This window comes from Pelodiscus sinensis, chromosome 11 (assembly GCF_049634645.1).
Source record: "Pelodiscus sinensis isolate JC-2024 chromosome 11, ASM4963464v1, whole genome shotgun sequence".
NCBI lineage: Eukaryota > Metazoa > Chordata > Testudines > Trionychidae > Pelodiscus > Pelodiscus sinensis.
In genome coordinates this window covers 45,350,881-45,368,535 of record NC_134721.1, presented here as the reverse complement: position 1 = coordinate 45,368,535, position 17,655 = coordinate 45,350,881, and the positions used below count along the sequence as shown (strand labels likewise).

Here is a 17,655-nt window from a genome sequence, read left to right as displayed (position 1 = left end):
CAGGGGGCAGCCCCAAGGGGGGCTCTGTGGCCCAGCCCAGGCCTGTTCCTCGCCCGTCTGCCTTGCCTCTCCGAGCGCGTTTCCCAGCGGCGGGGAGAGCTGGAAAGTCCGCATCAGGCAAAGGAAACCCACGGAACAAAGGCCGGAAGCAAATTCAACAGGCCCCGGCCCAGCCCCGCGAAAGGGGGAGGCGGTTCCGCCGGCGGCTCGGCGCACTGGACAGCTGGGCCGGAGACAGGCGCTGGCGTAGCCATGCCGGGACACGCCCAGCCCCCTCAGCCAGCGAGCCAGGCACGAGGACCCACTGACAGCCTCCTAGTAACCAGCAGCCTGGCTGGCAACATCAAATCCTGCTTAGCCAGGTAACCAGGGAGCCCGTAGGTCTCACTCGCTAACCGCCCGGGCGGGGGGGCCAGGTCCTGACCCTGCGGAGCAGCCCTCCCTCACTGCGCCCGGGTACCGGTTAGCCCAGGCCCGGCGAGGGGGATACCTACCGGGTACCGGGTACCCGAATGCGGCCAGGCCACCGTGGAACCCTTTGCACCCCCAGCTCTACCCCGGAGCGTCCTCTCCAGCTGGCAGCGCGCAGGGACCGCTCGTGTGCTGCCCCCAGCCCCCGCGGGGATCGCTCCGCCCAGCAGAGGCTCCCCGAGCCGAGCCCTAGAGCACAGCAAGCGGGGCTGGGGACCAGGCGGGTCTCCCGAGACAGAGATCCCCCGGCCCCAGGAAGAAGCTTGGGCCTTCTCTTCGGCAGCCAGCTAAGCTACCCAACGAGGCAGCGGCTCAGCGGAGCTGGCCTGAGCCCCAGCGGCTGGGCCGCGCGCTACGTGCTGCTGCCCCATCCACAGCCCCACGCCCAGAAGAAGGGCAGGGATTTGGGGAACGATCCAGGGAGGGAGAATGGAAATTCCGGGCGCGCCAGCCACCCCGAGGAACGGCTCCGTGACCCCACGACGGCAGGACCCGTTCGGGGCGCATCGCGGGCTCAGCTCAGCACTGTCCCAGTCAAAGTGTACACCCCCCCCCCCCGGTACGGCAGGCTCCGCCCCCCCCCGGTACGGCAGGCTCCGCCCCAGCCACCACGCCCCCAGGCAGACTAAGAAGCAGAAACAAGAGCCGTGCCAAGTCTTCGTCCGTGTCCCATGACGGGGTCTCCTCTCCCCGAGGCCGCCGAGCACAGTCGTGACTCAGTCGCTCTCCCAGCGCACTCACGAGCCCGTGAGGCCGAGTGTGACGTAGTGGGGGTACCTGGCTGGTTTCTATGCTGCTGGCTCTGGGGTAACCCCCACTGGCTGCCGTGGGTACCATGACCCAGCAAAACAGGATGAGTCACTATGCAAACCAGTATGGCCAGACACCCCCCATGGAGAGGAACAAAGGAAGGGGGATGCTGCCCCGGCTGGGGGGCAGGGCTGGAGGAGAGTTAGTTAGTTAGTTGCTGTCTGGGAGCATGGAGGAGACAGCCTAGGGAGAGGGGCTGGAGTTTAGGGGCCCAGTCTCCCCCCAACTCAGGGGGGCCTGAGGCATCCTAGCCCAGCTCTGTGACCAGATTCCATCTGTGCTGTGCTGTACCCTGGAGAGGCAATAAACGTCCTCTATTCCACCGGCTGGTGCAGTCTGTTTGTGCCATTTCGGGGTGCAGGAGACGGGGGACCCCCAACGCGCCGTCACACCGAGCAAGAAACAAAACAGCAGCCTCCACCATCCCGAGACACACAACCCCTGTCGGCCGCGGCTTTCCCTCCGGGATCGCCAGAACCGCGGGCAGCCTCGTCCCTGGATCCGAACCGGCCCCGATGCGCAACGTTAGCGCCCGACTCCTGGGGCGGAATGAGAAGCCGGGTGGAGTCGCCGGGGAGCCCCGAGGGACGAAGGAGCGTGGCCTTCGCCGTGCCTCCGGCAGGCCCCATTTGCTCAAGAGCAGCCCCTCCAGGGAGCAAAAAGGTTACAGGGCAGGGCCTCCCAGCGCTGGTGGGCGGAGCCCTAACGAGCAGCCCCCCCTAGAGCCCACCCCAAAGCACAGCCTGCCCTAGAGCCTCCGCTGGGCCCAACCGAGCCAGAGACGCTCCCGGGCCGGGCATTCTGCCGGGACGCGCTCGCCACGCCGGCCCAGGGCTTTGGGCGCTTGCGGCGGCTGGACAGTGGCGGGATGTCGGCCAGGCGGGCGGGGTCCCTGCTGGCCGTTCCAAGGGGAGCCGACTCGTTCCCACTGCACCGAGGGCCCGTGCTCACGTGGCAGGTGCCTGGGCAGCCCCCCCCCCGCGAAAGGGACTGCGAGCTGCGTGGTTGTCTCGTGGCAGCGGCCTGTGAAACTCTGCCCCGGGCGAAGCCGGCAGCCCATGGCCGCAGAGCTGCCGAAGGGACGCTGCCACCCTCCAGGAGCACCACCGGCCCTTGCTGCCCATGGCCAGGGCCTGGGACCGATCCCAGCGCCTTCCCCCAGAGGACACGGGCCTGGCCCCGACCCACTGCAGGCTGCGTATGCCCGCCACGCCGCATGGACCCAAGGGCAGAACTCACCTGCGGCAGGACCCCGCGCCAGCCACGGGGCTTGGCAAAGCCACGAGGTGCCCAGGGAACAAGGAGGCGGCTGCCGATGTCGCAGGTCCTGGCCCGTCCGGTCCCCGCACGCCACCCTGCAGAGGGGGGTTCTATAGAAACGAGGCCCGCGCGGAGGTTTGCAGTGCAGAAGGGCCCCGATCCGGACGTCTGAGAACCCCGAGCTGAGGACGGGGAGATGTAGCCCCGACACCAGGCAGCCCGCGCCTGGCAGCTCCAGAGAGCGCCCCCAAGAGCGCCCAGGCACGGGACAGCCCATTCAGACGGGCCTGTGGCTAGGGGCCCAGCAGGGAGCTCCCCCAAGCGGGGCCCCTACAGTGCCATGCAAGGAATTACAGATTCCTGTAGGGAGCAGCCAAGCGTTTTAGAGACGGGTCAGCACCACCTTGATTTTACAAATGGGGAAACTGAGGCACGACCTGCCAAGGGACATGGAGCAGAACCCACACCCTGCTGGCACCAGAGTCCGCCTCTCCGGGCCAGGTCCTCATCTCTGCGACAGCTGACGCCGCAATGGCGTGGGGAGCGGCTACTGGCAGGCCTGTTTTCACACTATGCTCAGTGCAGGGCCCCGAACGCCGCCAGGAGGGGAGGAACGCTGGTACCAAGGATTCCTCCGAGGGCTAAACCCAAACGGTCTTTTCAGGCTGCCTCCCGTTCCTTCCCAAACCCACCTTCGCCCTGGAGCTGAAAGGCACCCGTCGATCGCGACCGAGCTGACTGTAAGGGCACAGCCGGGTTAAAACAGCTCGCCCGCCACCCTCAAACGCCCCCGCTTATCAGTGGTGCAAGCTCTCCTTCACGCCCACCGCCTGCATGTTGGACAGGCATTTTTCTCAGCTTGTTACCCTAAAAATAGACGAGTCAGTGTCTTGTCACTTTCACTTCCTGTGTCTCCAGCAGCCAGGGCTGGCCTGCAACCATCGCCAGGGGGAGGGGGGATGGAAAATTTCCCACCAGTTTCTAATGGAAAACTTTGCTGTGGGGGTTTTCAGGCTCTAGAAGAGCTCGGCTTTGGCGCTGTGCGCAGGCTCCCGAAATCGGACCTGGCGGAGATCCCTGCAGCATCTGGATTCGACATCAGGCCAAAGCACAGGTTAAACCGTTCAGCCCGTTCCCAGGCATCAGGCGACACAGCTGCCCCCGGGGAAGCATCTCAGGGAACAGAAGTGCCCCAAGCAAGCCTCAACGCTTCTGAATTTCCTCCTCTGGGGGGCGGGGGGGGGGGAAGCAGCAGGACAGGCCCACAGGTCAGAGCAGAGGAGGGAGAGGCGACAGCTATGGGGCAGGGTGGGGGAGTTGGGAGCAATTATGTGCCTCCCTATGGATTTAGGCGCTTCAAGGCAAGCACCCCGATTTGGAAAGAGGAGATTGCACCAAAGTCTGATGAAGGTTACCCAAGGCAGATGCCACAAGTGGGCAGCAACAGAAAACCACCTTCGCGCCACCCGTGTGCTGGGAACCTGCCGCCGGCCCCTCCTTTCCTCTGGTTTTATGCAAACCTCAAAAACAGAAGAAGAAGTTGCTGCCTCCTCCCCCGCCCCGCAAGAGGCCGGTTCCCGAGGGGCGGGGCTGCCGAGAAGGTGGCCGGCTGCTTGAACCCCTGGCCTGAAAGCGACGCCTGGGGAGGACACGTTCAGATGCCCCGTGGAGCCGGTGGCCACGCGGAGGCCAAAGGGAGGCAGCCGGGCCGTTTCCAGCCAAGCGCACGGAGGCGACCGGGCGGCGGACGTGTCGCGTTCTGACGCACACGCCAGGCGCTAGCAAAACCCATCAAATCGCAGCTACCGAAACGCGCTTCTTTGTACCGCGGCTGCCGCAGCCCCCCAATTACGTAACTAGCTGCCTGCAGCTCCTTAGCACAGGCCATCTCGGCCCAGCTGGCAGCGTGGGGACGCCCAGGAACGGGCCTGGGACTAAGGGGGTGCAGGCGTCCATGCAGACAGCCAAGCCCGGCACAACACCAGGAAGCCAACAGAAAGGACCCGAACTCCACAGACAGTTGTGGGTGGGTGGGTGTGAAATTCGTCTCCTGCAACAACACAAGTGACTTATTAACCCTCCCGAGCTAAAAATAGCTGTCTGGGAGCAGGCCAGCAGCCACAGGCCTGGGGTCACCGCCATGCGGGCGCACGAGGGACCGGAGACCCCTCGGAACGGAATGGCGCAGTGCAGGCCCCCAGTTCATCCGCAGGCCCGGAAAGGGAGACACCAGCTCCCCAGTCTGCCTGCAGCCGGCCTGAGGATCCCGACGGCCACCGAGGACAGGGGCTGTCCCCTCCCGGCTCCTCCTCTGCCGCTCCTCTCCACCCTCCCGAGCAGGGTCTGGGACCCAGGGGCCACCGGTTTCTCTGCTGCCCATGGGCTTCGCGACAGCGCACCTCACTCACGGCAGCGCGTGGCAAAGCTCAGCACCCCAGCCCAGCGACTGGCGCTGCCTACAGGCACCGCTCACACCCAGCACGCGGGGCTCCGCAGGCGTGCACGGCCACATCCAACCTGGGGAGCGTGGCTCTGGAAGGCGTAACACGGGGAGGAGCGGGACCTCAGGCCCGGGGGGAGGGAAGACTTGCCTGGATGCAGCCCCTGCGGCTCATGCCCCCCCAGCATTGGGGATCCCATGCTGGCACTATCGACTGGGCCGGGTCCCCCCAGCTCTGGTGTGCGAAGGAACGCGGGGGGGGGGGGCCCTGTCTCCCGCTCCGTCAGGGCACTTTCCGGTGAGGGTATGGATTTTGCTCCTCACTTGCGTGCAGCCCCCGACTGATTTTTCTGGGGGCCAGCAGCCCAAAACGGGTTCCCCAGTCCAGCGTAACAGATGCAGCGGTGCGCGCCGGAGTCTGCAGGAACAGCCCTGAACTGCCTGGCCCTTCCCTGCCGAGCCAATGCCGGTCGCCCACGCCAGCAACATGCACAGGAAAGCGGCGAGCTGCTGCACGCGCCAAGCCCGGGGCAGCCCTCCTGTGGCTCTGCGCACGGAGGGCGGGAAGGCTGGGGAGGACCCATCGGTCCTTGCCGGGCACACGGGGCCCTGCCACACGAGATGTGCTTCGCTGGCGCTAGCCGGGATCTACAACACACAGCGCTCCGGCACCGGCTGTGCGCACTCCGTAGCCCCCCTCAGACCAGCCCCATGCAGCAGCACCCTCGCAAAGGAGGGGAACACTTGAGTTCGCTACCCAGGGAAGACAGACAGACCCTTAGAGCAGGGAGGATAAGGTGGCTGCATAAGTGGCTGGAGACCCGAGCCCAGAGAGTCGTTATTAACGGTTCACAGTCACGCGGGAAGGGCATCACAAGTGAGGTTCTAGGGATCAGAGTGGACCACAAGCTAAATGCGAGTCAACAGTGTGACGCGGTTGCAAAAAAAAGCCAACGTGATTCTGGGATGCAACAACAGGAGTGTTGCGAGCAAGACACGAGAAGCTATTCTTCTGCTGTACTCTGCACTGATCAGGCCTCAATTGGACGATTGTGTCCAGTGCTGGGCACCACGTTTCAAGTCAGAGGTGGAGAAATTGGAGAGGGTCCAGAGAAGAGCAGCAAGAATGATGAAAGGTCTAGAAAGCACGCCCTGCGAGGGAAGACAAAGAATTGGGCTTGGTTAGTTTGGAAAGGAGAAGATGGAGAGGGGACATGAGAGCAGCTTTCAAGTATCTGAAAGGGTGTTATAAGGAGGAGGGAGAAAAATTGTTCTCCTTGGCCTCTGAGGACAGGACAAGAAGCAAGGGGCTTAAACTGCAGCCAGGGAGGTTTAGGTTGGACATTAGGAAAAAGTTCCTGCCTGTCAGTGGGGTCAAACACTGGAATAAGTTGCCTGGGGAGATTATGGAATCCCCATCCCTGGAGATATTGAAGAGCAGGTTGGACAGACACCGGTCAGGGCTGGGCTAGACGGTGCTGGGTCCTGCCATGAGGCCAGGGGACTGGACTCGATACCTCGCAAGGTCCCTGCCAGTTCTAATGTTCCGTGGCTCTATGTGCTCTGGGCATCATCAGGGTAGCAGCACACAACGAGTGGCACAGAGCTCCACTAATGCCTGTGAGACGGGGCATCGTCTCAACAGACCACGCCACGACCAGACCTGCCCTGGATGGAGACCAGGTCACTGTTCAGAGTTTCACACGCGGCGTCAGGGATCAACCAGAAATGAAATCACAGGGGCGGTTTCTCAGCCGCTGAAGTTCAGTTTCAATGATTCGCGTCTCTGCGTGATGAAGACCCAGGTGGAGAGAAGCCAGGTTTCCCTGCTGTATTGCTAGGGAACGGTTTCTCGGAGACCGGTTTAGGGACGGCTGGGCCCATGACTACACAAAGGCAGCTTCGCTGGTACCGCAGTGGTCACCGACCGGATCAGGGTCTACGGGTGGATCCGGGAGCCTCTGACGGGATCCTGACTGGTTTGGCCGGGAGGCTGTCAAGTGCTGGCACTTCACCTGCCCCTCCTCACACCGCCCTGCTGCTCTGCCCACAGCTTCCTGCTTATTGTGGAGAGTAGAGGAAACAGAGGCGCTGATGTAGCTCTGTGAAGAAGGGACATGGGGGCGGGGCCGAGCCTCGCCAAGGGGGCGGGGCCGAGCCTCGCCAAGGGGGCGGGGCCGAGGTATTTGGGTTTGAGGAAGATCCTGGACTGACATACAGGCAAACAGTGATCTTGTGCCTAAAAAGGCTGGAGACCCAGGTGTTAAAGAAACCTTTCCAGGAGACTCAACTTTACGAACAGGCCCATTTCCAAATGGCTGGAAGACCCGCATCTTGCTAGCGGCTATCAGCCACCGGCCATCAGACCTGCATTCCCGGGCCGGAGGGGCCCATGTGATCACCTCACCCGCCCGACAGAGGCCGGAGAACTTGTGTGACATGATCCCATTGGCCCGTGGGCAGGTCTTATAGAAAATCCCCCGACCCTGAGCCAGGCCTCCCCTGCACACCCACGCGTCACTCGGGGGTGCGACCCCCGACAGCCCACGCTACCCCGGTGCAGCCCACGCTCCGCTGGGAACGACCCTGCCTCTCGGGAGTGGGATTCATCCACCGCCAGGAAAGCGCTCCTCTCTGCGGCTGCCCCACTGTTAACAGGTTCCTGCCCCGGTCCACGTTTCCAGCGGTGGAGAATCCACCCAGCTTGAGTGTGTGTGGGGGGGGGGGGGAGGGGGAATCTCTTTTATGGGGCCATAATTGGTTGGAGAGGGGAACGGCTGAGCCACACAGAGCTCTCCCTCGGGAACAGGCCACAGAACGGCTCGCCTGCCCCACAGACGCTGGTCCAATCAAAGGCACCACCCACGCACCTAGTACCCTCAACGTCCCGGGGCCTCTGCAGCTCCAGTCCTGCCTACGCCAGGGCCTGGGTCCCAGCCCGCTGGTCGCTCTCCACGTGCGCAGCGGCCGTGCTCAGACCACCCGACGGAGTCAATCCTAGCTCATCGGGCCCGTTCATGCCTGACCCGGCTGGAGGAAGCAGGCAGCGTGCACCCCCCGCACTCTCATTCCTACGTCTGCCGGCCACAGACGGTTCCCCCCACAAAATAAGCAGTGACCAAAGATCTACTCTCTGAGCAGAGCAACATTCTAGCCACAGGGCCCCCGCCGGCCCCTTCAAAGCCGAGCACAGGTGCTTTAACATGGGGGAGTCCACGGCACGCCCCGGGGGCTGGCCTGCTGCCCTGCTAACACGGACGCTGGTTCCCTGCAGGCGACGGTGCCGACGGATGCCGCTATCCTCGCAGCCACTCTCAGAAAAGCCGGCACCCGGGTCAGCGTGCAGGGCTGCAGGAACGAGCCTGGATGAGCGGGTGAATTCCAAAGGTCCCGGTGGTTCCCGTTTCCTCCCGCTGTTATCATCCGAGCGCAACTACCACCGCTGCGCCCAAATCTGAACTCTGCTACAAGAGCCCACGCTGGCCACGGCTGCTGGGGAAACGCCTCCCGGGCTTCTGGAGAGCAAACCCGGGCTGAGAACGGCAGCGAGGGCCTTTGCTTTCTTCTAACTCCTCGGCGGCGTGGGGTTTGTTTTCAATTTCCTCTGAGAAACGATGCCAACTTCCACATGCGAGCTGATAAACCCGCCCTCCAGAGATATGAAAACCTTCTGGGCTCCGAGTTCCTAAAGCAATTCTCAAGCAGCCATTAGGAGGCTGGAATTACTCCTCCCCCGAGACAGAGCTTAGATCTAAATTAAAATCGCTCGTGCTGTGCCGCCCCAGGAGGGACTGCCGGGGGGGGGGGGGGAAGCTGCCTGCCGGAGCACCAAGGGACAGTGGCGGAGAATGGAAACGGAACTGGAGCGCGCGTCCAGACCTGCAGTAAGTCAGGGCACAGGCGACATGCTCCACCTTGCTTTGGGCGCCAGCACAATTCAGCAGTGCATCTCTCCGTACCGGTTCTCCCTGGCTGCGGAAATCCTCTCCCAAGCCAGCTGAGCAGCCGCCGATGGCGCTTATTTTTAGCCAAAGACTCAAACTTGGAACGAAGCTGCAGATCCATTTTCTAAGGCTTATTCCTTAAAGAGAGAGCGGTGGGAAGTCCGGCAGGGCTGCCGGGTTCCCAGCCACAGCCGGCTTCTTCCGAACACGGTTCCCTGCAGGCAGCAGGCGACTTTTGACACTGAATGATGGGCACATTCGAGGTCCCCCCCTCCCCCGGAACTTCCTGGGACGGAGCACACTTGCGTTCAAAGCTGTTTGGTAATCTGCGGCCCACGGGAACAAGTGATTAGCACAGCGAGACGGCGCGAACAATGGAAGCCGAAGCCACGCTGCAGAGCGGACCAGGGCGAACGGCTGAACACCAGCCCAGCAGGACAGACTTCCCACCGCCTCCCTGCTGCGATTGCTGGGGCCCAACAGGCAGACTGCAGCTCGCAGGCCGGAGACTCGGCCACACGGCCGTGCGAGAGACCCAGAACAAGGGAGGCCTTTGAAGCGCTCTGAATGCCTGTGAGGAACAGGAGGAGGGCTCTGATTTGACAGGGATCGGCTGAGACCTCAGCCCAGCCTTCAGCCGCAACACACAAAAGCCGCCGTGTCTGCTGAGAAGGGCTCGGCCGCGCTCAGGCGAGGAGCGTGCACCGATCGCGGCAGCTGCTCCCCCAGCCGCCAAGTGGGCGGATGACTCGCGGCCCCGCCTCTGCGCCCAGGGCTCACGAGGCCGTCACTGGCAGCTGGGGGCGGAGGGAGCGAGCGCTCATCCGCGCTGGCTCTGGGGCCGGGGGGGGGGGGGGGGGTGCCAGCCAACAGCTGGAAGGCCGGGGAGCAGGAATGCAAGCGCAGTCCTAGAACCACACAGACACTTTGCTGAGAGGGCAGACGGGTGCCAGACACCCGGACTCCAGCGTAGGGCGGAGAAAGGCTAACAGGTGAGGCGTACCCGTTCCGGTACCCGGCAGGGGCAGCTCTCGGCCTGCCCGGGGAAGGGGCTGCACCAGCGTCCGCACACGCCAGCTGTTAGCCACAGGGCTGGGCACACAGGGCTGCCACTAAACGTCATGCAGTGCAGCCCCCGCCCCCGCCCGGCTTCCTTTCAGCCTGGCCGGGAGAAATGCTGATCCTTTCATCACGAGCAAGCCAGTTTTCATCTTGAAAGTGCCTCCATGGCCCAGGGACTCCTCGGGCCCGCGTCCCAAACCCAGGCACCTGCTGGAGCGGCCCGAGCGGCCCCCCAGCCGCCCTCCGGAACGACAGACCGCACAGCACAATAGTCACTAGCCAGGCAGTAGCAGGAAGGCGTCTGGCTGAGTCACTTACTGCTCTGCTCCCTCTGCGGGTGCAAGTTCACTTGGAAGTCTTTTCCAGACGTGCCTCAGCTTCAACACAGGGCAATAATGAGTCGAGCCTTCAGCGCCAGCTATCCTGCAGCAGCCGCGGGGAAGCAAAAATGGCCTCGCTCGCCCTGCTGGGTGTAGATCCCCCCCCCGCCCTGCCCCCCAGGAGACACATCTTCTGCAGACTCTCTCCAGCCCCGAAGGCGAGATGCATTTGTCCCCCACGCCCCTTTCCAGCCTTGGCGAATACAGGATGGGTTCCGCCCTGGGCGTGCAGGCCCGACCCGGTGCAGCCAGAGGGCCGGAGGGCAGGCCACTCCTGCAGCCAGGCGCTTCTCCTGCCTGTCACGTCTCCGCACACAGGCAGAGTTCAACCCATTTTGGCAGTAGCCCTGCCAGTGCGACAGTCCCTGGTGTGTTGGCCAAGATGGTGGCTAAGCTGGGTGCTTCCAGGCGATTTCCAGCTTGAGCTCATGAGCCACGGCTATTTCGCGAGGGCTGTAACAACTCACCTCCTCCCTGATCGCCACAGAGAGGGGCCTGTAACACGCCCCCCCCCCCCCCCGGCCAGGCACAGCCTTGGGTGCCTGGGTGCAACTGTACGCACCAGGCCTTCGACTCACTCCACCAGCAGCCAGCGCGCGACTCCCGGGAAACACGGGAACAAGTGCTAGTGACCCTACACGGACACAGCCCCTAAACTGAGCCACACACCCCGGAACGAGGCCTGAGCAGTGCTAGGCCTTGTGAATTAATCCTGCGCATCATTTGCATTTTGCTGCCCGCGTGCGCTTGTTCCACCGTGCAAAAGGGAGTCTGGGAAACACAGCCATTCCCAAAACCGCCGTGGCTGCGAGTGGGGGGCAGCTCGAGACTTGGAGCAAGGCTCGCAGAACTGCTATGGGAGAGCGCTCCGGGCAGGCTTCCGGTCACTCTGCCGCTCTCACACCAGCGGCAATCCACATCCAAGGTGCCAGACACCTTTGAAAAGCTATTTTGAGTTTATGGGTGAAGCTGCTGCCCTCTGCCTTATTTACCCAGTGAATTCGCCTCCAGGGCCATAAATCCACAAGCAATCCCAAGCGTGGTTATGTTACAAATGACACAGGCCGACAGATGCCAGACTCCTACAAGAGAAAACTCACAGAAAAACAATCTAGCACCTGGTTTGCTACAAACAGCACCGCAGATACCTCGTCCTGCAGCCTCCGCGGGCAAGGGTTAGCAGTTACAGGGAGCGAGGACTGAAAAGAAACTGCAAGAAACACCAGTGTTTTAGTAAAAAACAGCAAGCAAAGTGTCCGGTAGCACTTTATAGACTAACAAAACATGTAGACGGTATCGTGAGCTTTCGTGGGCACAGCCCACTTCTTCAGATGCCCGGAGTTATGATTAGAGGATAAGGAAACTGGAAATAAATACCCTCTAGTCATAACTCCGGTCATCTGAAGAAGTGGGCTGTGCCCATGAAAGCTCATGATCCCAGCTACGTTTTGTTAGTCTATAAAGCGCTACCAGACCATTTGCTTGCTGTTGTTTTTTCTGCAACAGACTAACTGGCTACCCCCAAAGCTGCAGTGTTTTACTGCCGCTGCTTCACTGGGCCCATTCGTTTCCAGAGGGGAAAAAGGAGGAAGACCGGATCCTTCACACCCACGAATGTGTGCCGACGTCGCCACTCCGATCTCCCCCCTCCGGCAAAAAGCCCCTGCCTGTGCAAGCCCGCTTTCAATCAGGGGAGCTGCCCTGAGTCCCCGCACCGGGATCCCGACCCCCAGGCCTAAGACAGTAATGGCGTGACGAAATCTTGCATCCGGGTGGCCAGTTCTGGCCCCATCGGCACGTCCCGCGGAGCCAGGCAGAGCGGCGTGTGGTTGGGAGGGGGCTTTCGGGAAGGTATCGCCACTGTCCTCAAACAGGCCTGTGGATTTTCCTATCTGCCGCGGGCACTTAACCAATAGCACCTAAGCCAAGACGCTGATAAAGAGCATTTCCAAGCGAGGGTGCCGGGCGGATGTTAACCGGAGAGTCACTAAGCCAGGCTGCGTTTGAAGAAATGAGCCGGCCTGATTTCCCCACTGCTTCCTGCCACCGGTTCCTCAATTTCAAAACTCCGCAGGTCAGACATTTTCTAGACTGCTTTGCCATCACGTGCTCCTCCCCTTCCTAATCACCTCCTCTCCTCCCCTTCCTAATCACCTCCTCTCCTCCCCCTCCCGTGGGGGTGCACCCCTCAGGCGGTGGCAGGCCCTTTAACACTGGGCACAGAAACACGCTTTGCTCCCCCGCCAGAAAGCAGAGCCGAGCCGCCCGCCTGCCAAGCGCGGGCCCCCAGCCCGGGGCGGGCCGACGCTCTGTTGCGTTCGCAGCCGCCGCCAAGCGGGAGAACGTTTCAGGAGCGGTCAAGGCAGGCTGGACCGGGCGAAGCGAGCGAGCGGGGCCAGCGTCCGGCCGGCCGGAGCGTGGTTCCAGGGGACGCGCGCCATGCAACAGCCATCAGCCCCTGCTCGCGTGGCCCTGCCGAGCCAATGGCTTCCCCCCGCTCCCCAAGCCCGAGGGTGGGCAGGGCCTTCTGAACTCAGCGCTTTCTCGCCTGGCGTGACGCTACCGGGTGCAGGCGGAGAGCAGCACACAGGGCTACAGACACAAGCCCCCCCGCTCTCTGGGCGCCCTGGGGGCGCAGGGCACTATCCGGGCGCAGTCCGCGTGCCAAGAGTTTCAGAAAAAGGGGAACCAAGAATCAACAACAAGCCGTGTGTCCCCGCCCCCCCGCTGAGCTCACGGCTCACACAGGGGCTCACCACACCGAGCGCAGCGCCCTCCCCAAAGTGGGCTGGGAGACCGTCTTTCCGACCCCCCCCCCCCACAGCTGAGGAGTTCCCTAACTCCACCAACTCCCCCCCCCCCCCAAATGGGTACCCTCCCCCAGCAGTCACTTGGGCAGGGGGCTGGAAAACACCAGGAGGGTGCCCGGCTGGAGAGGCAGGGGGGCTGGAGTGCAGACCAGCCTTCAGAGAGGGAGATGGCTTGGATGGGTAGGGCTATGGGAATGGGGGATCTCTGGGAGGGAGGGGCAGCTGGGGGGGAGGAGCTGCCTTCCTAGAGGGATAGGGCAGCTGGGGGGGTTCTTTGGCTGTCTGGGGGAGACAGGGAGCAGCAGAGCAGGGGTGGGATGGGAACTGGTAATTTACCAGGCAGGGGAGGGCAGTGGGGGAGCAGGGAGAGGAAAGGGGGGTGGGGTACACGCAGGGCTGAGGTCCAGGACTCCATCGAAGAGGAGCTGGGGGGCCCATGGCATGTGGGGGCTGCCACATGTGGGGTGGAGGCCGGAGCTGTATCTGGCGGGTGTGCCTGGGGCAGTCTGTCTCTAGGGGGGCCTGCCTGGGGAGCAGGTGCAGGGGGGCATTTGGGGGTCCTGAGGGGTGCAGGCTCTCACAGGGTGACTGGGTGGGCTGGAGCACTTGAGTGTTGGGGGGCAGGTCTCTGGGAGCCTTGGGGATGCTGGGATGTACCCCAGTCAGGCAGGGAACTCGGGAGAGGCTGGGCTGGGGGGTTCATCTTGGAGGGTGCTAGAAGCCAGGCGGCGCAGCCAGGGTGCAGGGCTCACCTAGGCCAGGCAGGGAGGGGGGTGGCAGGGTGGGGGGCTGGAGAGAGATGGCAGACCAGACGGTGTGGGGATACCAGGCTGGAGCAGGTGGGGGATGGTGGAGCAGGGCAGACCGGACGGGGTGCGGGGATGGCAGGCGGACTGGACTGGGCAGAGCCATACCGTACCTGGCAGAGGGATGCCAGGCCAGGCGTGGGAGGGATACTGGACCGGAGGGGGGGGAGTGGTTACCGGACTTGGGGAGGGATACCAGGGCAAGGGATGCTGGGGCAGATACTGGACTGGGGGAGGGGCAGATGGGGGGGTACTGGACCCGGGGAGGGGGGTGATGCTGGGGAGATGGGGTACCGGACTGGGGAAGGGGCAGGGAGCGTACCAGACTGGGAAAGGGGAGGAGGAATGCCGGGGCAGACAAGGAGGGGGGGTACCGGTCTGGAGGAGGGGCGGGAAGGGATGCCAGGGCAAACGGAGGGGGTGGTACTGGGCGGGGGGGGGGATGCCGGGGTGGGGTACCGGGCAGGGGGGATGCCGGGAGGGGGTGTACCAGACTGGAAGAAGGGGTACTGGGCAGGGGGGATGCCAGGCAGGGGGGGATGCTGGGGCGGGGGGGTACCGGACTGGAGGGAGGGGTACTGGGCGGGGCGGATGCTGGGGAGCGGGGTACCAGGCAGGGCGGCCAGGGGCTGCCGGGGTGGGGGGGGTACCAGGTGGAGGGCACCGGGGGGGGGGGGTATCTGGCAGGGGGTTCTGGGGCGGTGGGGGGTACCACCCGGGACGGGCGAGGAGGGGCACCGGGCGGGGGGATGCCGGGGAGGACGGGGGGGGCACCAAGCAGGAGATGCCGGGGCGGGCACGGGGGGGGGTACCGATTGGGGGGCACCAGGCGGGTGGGGTACCAGGAGGGGGGGCACCGGCTGAGGGATTATCAGGCGGGGGAATGCCGGGGCGGGGGGGGGTCACGATGCCGGGGTGGGGGGGAGGTACCAGGCCGGGGCGGGTACCAGGCGGGGGTGTGCCGGGGTGGGTACCAGGCGGGGGGGGGGGGGGCGGGCGGGGGGCGATGCCGGGGCAGGAGGGGTTATCAGGCAGGGGGGGCACCGGCTGGGGGGGTAGCAGGCGGGAGGGGCGATGCCGGGGCGGGAGGGGGGGGATGAAGCCGGAGGGGTACTAGGCGGGGGGGGCGATGCTGGGGCGAGGGGCTGATGCCGGGGGAGGGGTTACTAGGCGGGGGGGGCGATGCGGGGGGGGGGAGTTCGGGTGGGGCGATGCCGGGCCGGGGGGCGATGCTGGGGGGTACTAGGTGGGAGGGGCGATGCCGGAGGGGTACCAGGTGGGAGGGGCGATGCCGGAGGGGGGGTACCAGGCGGGGGGGGCCATGCCGGGGGGGTACCAGGTGGGGGGGGCCATGCCGGGACAGGGGGGCACCAGGTGGGGGGGGCGATGCTGGGGCGGGGGGGTGATGCCGGGGTGGGGGGGTACCAGGCGGGGGGCCGGGCGGGGGGGCACTAGGCGGGGGGGTACCAGGCGGGGGGGCGATGCCGGGGCGGGGGGGCCGGGCGGGGGAGCACTAGGCGGGGGGGGCGATGCCGGGGCAGGGGGCACCAGGCGGGGGGGGCGATGCTGGGGCGGGGGGGTACCAGGCGGGGGGGGGCGATGCTGGGGCGGGGGGGGTACCAGGCGGGGGGCTGATGCCGGGGCGGGGGGGGGCCCAGCAGGGGGGCACTAGGCGGGGGGGGGTGATGCCGGGGCGGGGGGGGGGGCCGGGCGGGGGGGCACTAGGCGGGGGGGGCGATGCCCGGGCGGGGGGGTACTAGGCGGGGGGGCGATGCCGGGGCGGAGGGGGGCCGGGTGGGGGGGCGCGATGCCGGGGCGGGGGGGGGCCGGGCGGGGGGGCACTAGGCGGGGGGGAGCGATGCTGGGGCGGGGGGGCACCAGGCGGGGGGGCGATGTCGGGGCGGGGGGGGCCGCGCGGGGGGGCACTAGGCGGGGGGGGCGATGCCGGGGCGGGGGGGGCCGGGCGGGGGGGGTACCAGGCGGGGGGGCGATGCCGGGGCGGGGGGGGCCGGGCGGGGGGCACCGGGCGGGGGGGCCGGGCGGGGGGGCACCAGGCGGGGGGGCGATGCCGGGGCGGGGGGGCACTAGGCGGGGGGGGGCGATGCCGGGGCGGGGGGGTACCAGGCGGGGGGGCGATGCCGGGGCGGGGGGGCACTAGGCGGGGGGGGCGATGCCGGGGCGGGGGGGCACCAGGCGGGGGGGCGATGCCGGGGCGGGGGGGGCACTAGGCGGGGGGGGGCGATGCCGGGGCGGGGGGGGCCGGGCGGGGGGGCACCAGGCGGGGGGGCGATGCCGGGGCGGGGGGGGCCGGGCGGGGGGGCACTAGGCGGGGGGGGCGATGCCGGGGCGGGGGGGTACCAGGCGGGGGGGCGATGCCGGGCGGGGGGGGGGCGATGCCGGGGCGGGGGGCACCAGGCGGGGGGGCGATGCCGGGGCGGGGGGCACCGGGCGGGGGGGCGATGCCGGGGCGGGGGGGGCCCCAGGCGGGGGGCCGGGCGGGCGCTCACCCAGCAGCAGCAGCTTGACCTCCCGCGCCGCCTTCTCGCCGTCCTCGCGCAGGTTCTTGTCGATCATCTTGGAGCGCTCGGCCGCCGCCTTGTCCTCGGCGCTCACGGTGCAGCCCATGGCGGGGCCGCTCAGCTCTGCTCCGCCGCCCGCCCGCGCCCGCCCCGCGCCGAGCCCTGCCGGGGCGGGGCCGAGCCGGGGGCGGGGCCAGGGGCGGGGCGGGGCCGTCTGGGCGCTTCTGGTGGGCGGGGCGGGGCGGGGCAAAGTGACTCCATGTAGGGGGTTGGGGTGCAGCGAGCGGGGGTCTCTCTGTGGGGGGTTGGGGTGCAGCGAGCGGGGGGTTCTCTGTGGGGGGTTGGGGTGCAGCGAGCGGGGGGTTCTCTGTGGGGGGTTGGGGTGCAGCGAGCGGGGGGTTCTCTGTGGGGGGTTGGGGTGCAGCAGGGGGCTCTCTGTGGGGGGTTGGGGTGCAGCGAGCGGGGGTCTCTCTCTGGGGGGTTGGGGTGCAGCGAGCGGGGGGTTCTCTGTGGGGGGTTGGGGTGCAGCAGGGGGCTCTCTGTGGGGGGTTGGGGTGCAGCGAGCGGGGGTCTCTGTAGGGGGTTGGGGTGCAGCGAGCGGGGGTCTCTGTAGGGGGTTGGGGTGCAGCGAGCGGGGGTCTCTCTGTGGGGGGTTGGGGTGCAGCAGGGGTCTCTCTGTGGGGGGTTGGGGTGCAGCAGGGGTCTCTGTGGGGGGTTGGGGTGCAGCGAGCGGGGGGTTCTCTGTGGGGAGTTGGGGTGCAGCAGGGGGCTCTCTGTGGGGGGTTGGGGTGCAGCGAGCGGGGAGGCCGGGTTGCACTTACAATGTCCTCAGTCCCCAGCCATAGACTGTCAGGACTGGTTTAACACACGTGGGGTTTCTTAGTTGCCTTGTGGATTTTGAACCACTGACTCGCACTTTCCCCACAAACCCGACAACTAGAAACTTCCTTTGGTGATGGTGAACGCTCTCATGCAGCACCTGACTCCAGGCGCTGGGGCTGAACGAAAACCTGCCGGGGCCTGAGGCTGAGCTCCCAGCGGCTGGAAGCAAGGGCTGATTCCACAGGGAGAGACGGGCGGCCCAGCGGGCTGCTCAGAGGCTCTGGAGGGACTCCGGGGGGGCCGTGGGCGGTGCTGGGTTAAGATGGAGCTG

At 65.9% G+C, this 17,655-nt stretch overlaps 1 protein-coding gene across 1 annotated transcript in view; it reads right to left on the bottom strand.

Annotated features, from left to right (window-relative positions):
- The window catches only part of GNAI2 (G protein subunit alpha i2), a 56,735-nt gene extending 40,066 nt beyond the window's left edge, over window positions 1-16,669 (bottom strand). The window contains exon 1 of the mRNA XM_075939548.1: window positions 16,491-16,669. Within this exon, the coding sequence (XP_075795663.1) occupies window positions 16,491-16,608 (118 nt within the window). The 5' untranslated portion in view covers window positions 16,609-16,669. The remainder of the gene's footprint in view (window positions 1-16,490) is intronic.
- Between the last annotated feature and the right edge of the window lie 986 nt (window positions 16,670-17,655).